Here is a 4358-nt window from a genome sequence, read left to right as displayed (position 1 = left end):
AGTAAATAAAAAAAATGAGCTTCAAGGCGGAGCCAATATTAACCGTATGTATCGCTTGAAAAAACAACAATAACAAATCTAAATTTATAAGCAATAAAAATAAACAGTAAGATTAATCTAGGGTTTGTGGCCTAACGGTTAAGGCACCGGACTGTGGTAAACATGGTCTGAGGTTCGATTCGATCCCTAGAAACAGTTGAACTACGCTGACGAGAGGTAACGACCTCGAAACACGCGTGTACGTAGATTACTGTTTTAAAAATAATAAATGAATAAAAATGTTATATACGTCCAAACAAATTAAAAAGGGCGACTTTCTAAGTAAATAAAAAGTGAGCTTCAAGGCGGAGCCAATATTAACCGTATGTATCGCTTGAAAAAACAACAATAACAAATCTCTCTATATATATATATACTACTTGCAATTTACACTTTTTGCCAACAAATAATATTATCACGATATCATAGTGTCAAAGTGATAATGAAATAGACATATATACTATAAGAATACCCGTCCTAGGGTGGGTACAATTAAATAAGCTTCTGGGCTTGACGTTTACTCCTAATCTGGAATGGAACACATACATTAAATGTTGCCAAGGCCGCTGGAAAAATGGTAGGATCCTTCTATGGATTCAGTAGATATCTTACTGCTGACGCAATTCTCTATCTATATAAGAGCCAGGTACGTCCAAGGATAGAGTACTGTTGCCACATTTGGGCAGGAGCTGCTAGAAAGGACTTGTCTTGCCTTGATAGAGTTCAAAATAGACTTTGTAGCCTCGTAGGAGATGTATTTTTCTCTTTTCTGCAACCTCTATCTCACAGAAGAGATGTTGCGAGTTTGTCTCTGCTTTATCATTATTTTTATGGCAAGTGCTCGACTGAGCTTCAATCTATGGTCCCCCCTCGCCAAACTTTCACAAGAAACATCCGTCTAGCTTAAAACACTATCAATAATTCCCCCCACACTTTATCTTTGCCTAAACCTAAACGTAGATTCCATGAAAAAAGCTTCTTTATTAGAACTGTACGCCTGTAGAACTGTCTTCTGTTTACCTGCTTTTCAGCTGACTACAATATGGTTGTCTTCAAGTCCAATGTAAACAAGTTCTTGATGAGCCGTTCCACTTAGTTAACAAATTTACATAATTTCTATTACTAACGATTGCTATATTGTTCAATTGACTACTGTACACTCTTAACCCTTATCCTCGAGTGGCCTCTTGGCCTTGATAAGTGGTGATGCTTATGTAAAAAAACAAACAAAAAAAAACAATGCAACAATTTTAAATCTTCTCGCAGAGATAAAAATCAATATCCTCGTGTGATTCTACAAAACCTTATTACTTAGAATACCTATTCAGACGTTGATCAGAATACATTATGATCTGGATTCTAGCAAAATGCCTAACATTTAAGGCTTATGCTTAGGAGATCTTAAGAAGAAATTGAAATTCATGGAATTTATGGAGTGTTTGCATCATCGTCATCATCATCATCGTCATCATCGTCATCGTCGTCATCATCATCATCATCATCATCATCATCATCGGCCCTGCTGTTTTAACAGCATCGGTGACCCCGGCATTCCAAATTGTAGAGCCATGGTTATCTCGGGAAGACAAGTAAAGCCGGTAGTTTTCCGTTGCTTTCTGTCTTGGTTCGGGGGGTACATCTTCCCCCATGAGTTAAACGCGCCGCTATATACCAACCTGGAAATTTCTACAACTCAGAGCAGTACATTACAGCACTTGGCCATTCCAAATGGTCACCCACCTGATACTGGTCAGGCTCATCATTACTTAACTTCAGTGGTCTGGCAAGAACCGGTGTGTCAACGTGATATTTGTTTGTACATGTTTGTTTAATTTGTCCATAACTTCGAGCATGCAAACTGATGATGATTGGGATGTAGGGGAGAGTAACACTCCGTTTTAAAGATTGCTCCACTTAATCTTGATTTCTCACTTCAAAATGCGAAGTGTGTAGCGAGGGAGCACCGAGTACCACTTTTCTTTAGCCTTTTTTAGTTTTTGGCTATTAAATTGGGATGTAGGGGAGAGCGCCACTCCATTCTAAAGATTGCTCCACTTATCCTTGATTACCCGCCTCATAATGCTAAATGTTTCGCAAGTGAGCATCAAGTACCACTTTGTTTAGTTTTTGGCTATTAGATTGGGATGTAGGGGAGAGCGCCACTCCATTCTAAAGATTGCTCCACTTATCCTTGATTCCCTGCCTCATAATGCTAAATGTTTCGCAAGTGAGCATCAAATACCACCTTTTTTAGTCTTTGGCTATTAAATTGGAATGTAGAGGGGAGCGCCACTTTGTTCTAAAGATTGCTCCACTTATCCTTGATCTTCACCTTGTAATGCTATGTGTTTAAAAAGGAAGCATCACGTAACATTTTTTGGGAGTCTTTGGTATGACTTAGTCGCGAATTGGATCCTGACCTCTCAGCACTCAAATCTTTATGTTAAATGGACGAGCAAGAGCAGGTAACTTAGAATTCTACAAGAAGAATATCAAATTGAAAACTTCAAAAAATCAAATTCTTGGATGTAAAATGTGTTTAGCTAAATGCAAACATGTTTGCTTTGTTCTGACAAAACAATGAAACATTTAAAGCGTAATTGAATTTATCCATCCATTAGCGAGACACGTGCAAATCATCATCATCATCATCATCATCATCATCATCATCATCATCACTACCACCACCAACATCATCGTTATCATCACCACCACCGCCAACAACAACAACACTGTCATCATCATTATTAAGACTAGCACCATCATCACCATAATCATTACCATCACCATAACCATCATCATCACCACTGTCAACAACAAAAACACTGTTATCATCATTATTAAGACTAGCACCACCACCACCATCATCACCATAATCATCACCATCATCATCACCACTGTCAACAACAACAACACTGTCATCATCATTATTAAGACTAGCACCACTACCACCATCATCACCATCATCACCATCATCATCATCATCATCATCATCATCATCATCATCATCATCATCACCATAACCTGAAGTTCTACCTAACTAATATTCCTGGTGAACCAAGAACTTTCCAGCTATCTATAATATGGTTGTCTTCAAGTCCAACGTGAACAAGTTTCTGATGAGCCGTTCCACTTGAGTTAACAAATTTACCGAACTTCCATTACTATCAATTACTATATTGTCCTTTTGACTACTCTACACTCTTTAACCCTTATCCTTGAGTGGCCTATCGGCCTTGATAATTGGTGACGCCTATGTAAAAAAAAAAATTTTAAAAAAAGTGCAAAAGAGATCCAGACAATTGCACTTAAAGAAACAACAAGGATACTAAAAAGAGCTCTCGGTTGGTTTCAATAAAGAGTAGGGCAATGTTGGCAACTAGTTTGGCCATTACAATCTTCAAAGGAAGAAATTTTTTTTTAAAGATGGCACCATAATGATGATGATGATGATGATGATGATGATCATCATCATCATCATCATCATCATCATCATTACCACCATCACTACCACCATCATCATCACCATCATAACCACTACCATCATCATCACCACCACTATAATCATCATCGTCACCATCACCATCATCACCATCATCATTATTATTACCATCATCACCACCATCTTCATCCCCACCATCATTATCATCATCATCACCATCATCATTATCATTGTTATTACCATAAGCACTACCACTATCATCATCACCAACATAATCATCATCACCATCATCATAACCTGCATCATCACCATAACAATCATCATCATCATCATCATCATCATCATCTTGTTTTCCCATATTAGATTCCAATCACGCATTCAATTGCAACATAGCTTCCGTTACATTTCAAATTACATCATCGCAACAACAACAACGTCAACAATTTATCGTGACGTCATACAATCAAAAGATTGCAATACAAAAGCAATTACAATAAGCATGGAACCAATTTCTAAACGTAATTGCCCCAAGACATTTTGGTAAAGTGCGTCTGCCTCCTCTCTGTGAGTAATTCGCATAGAATATCTGTTTTCGCCGTTTAATTGTGTCCATCTCACAATCAGCAGTTTAAGAGGCCAAACCGTTCTCGGCGTTGGCTCACATCCAACAACTCGCATCAAATAAACAAAAAAAAAAAAGATTACACAGACACAAAAAAAAAAAAACTGTCTGATAATCTACAATCGTACACATTAATTGTTTGCAATTATCACTGCCAACTGACCATGCTATCTCAACTGTTCTACATTTACTAACACATGCGCTCTCATCTATTCTTTTATTCTCATCTATTCTTTTATTAAATATTAAATAATT

The 4358-nt window shown here is 37.4% G+C and overlaps 1 protein-coding gene across 1 annotated transcript in view; it reads right to left on the bottom strand.

Annotated features, from left to right (window-relative positions):
- The window catches only part of LOC145268598 (protein Obscurin-like), a 190021-nt gene extending 186182 nt beyond the window's left edge, over positions 1-3839 (bottom strand). Inside the window, exon 1 of the mRNA XM_080124046.1 lies at positions 3722-3839. Within this exon, the coding sequence (XP_079980172.1) occupies positions 3722-3839 (118 nt within the window). The remainder of the gene's footprint in view (positions 1-3721) is intronic.
- Between the last annotated feature and the right edge of the window lie 519 nt (positions 3840-4358).

Source organism: Euprymna scolopes, chromosome 44 (assembly GCF_053919585.1).
Source record: "Euprymna scolopes isolate OS-2025 chromosome 44, ASM5391958v1, whole genome shotgun sequence".
Lineage (NCBI taxonomy): Eukaryota > Metazoa > Mollusca > Cephalopoda > Sepiida > Sepiolidae > Euprymna > Euprymna scolopes.
Note: the sequence above shows the minus strand (reverse complement) of the source record. Positions and strands in the feature narration are given on the sequence as shown.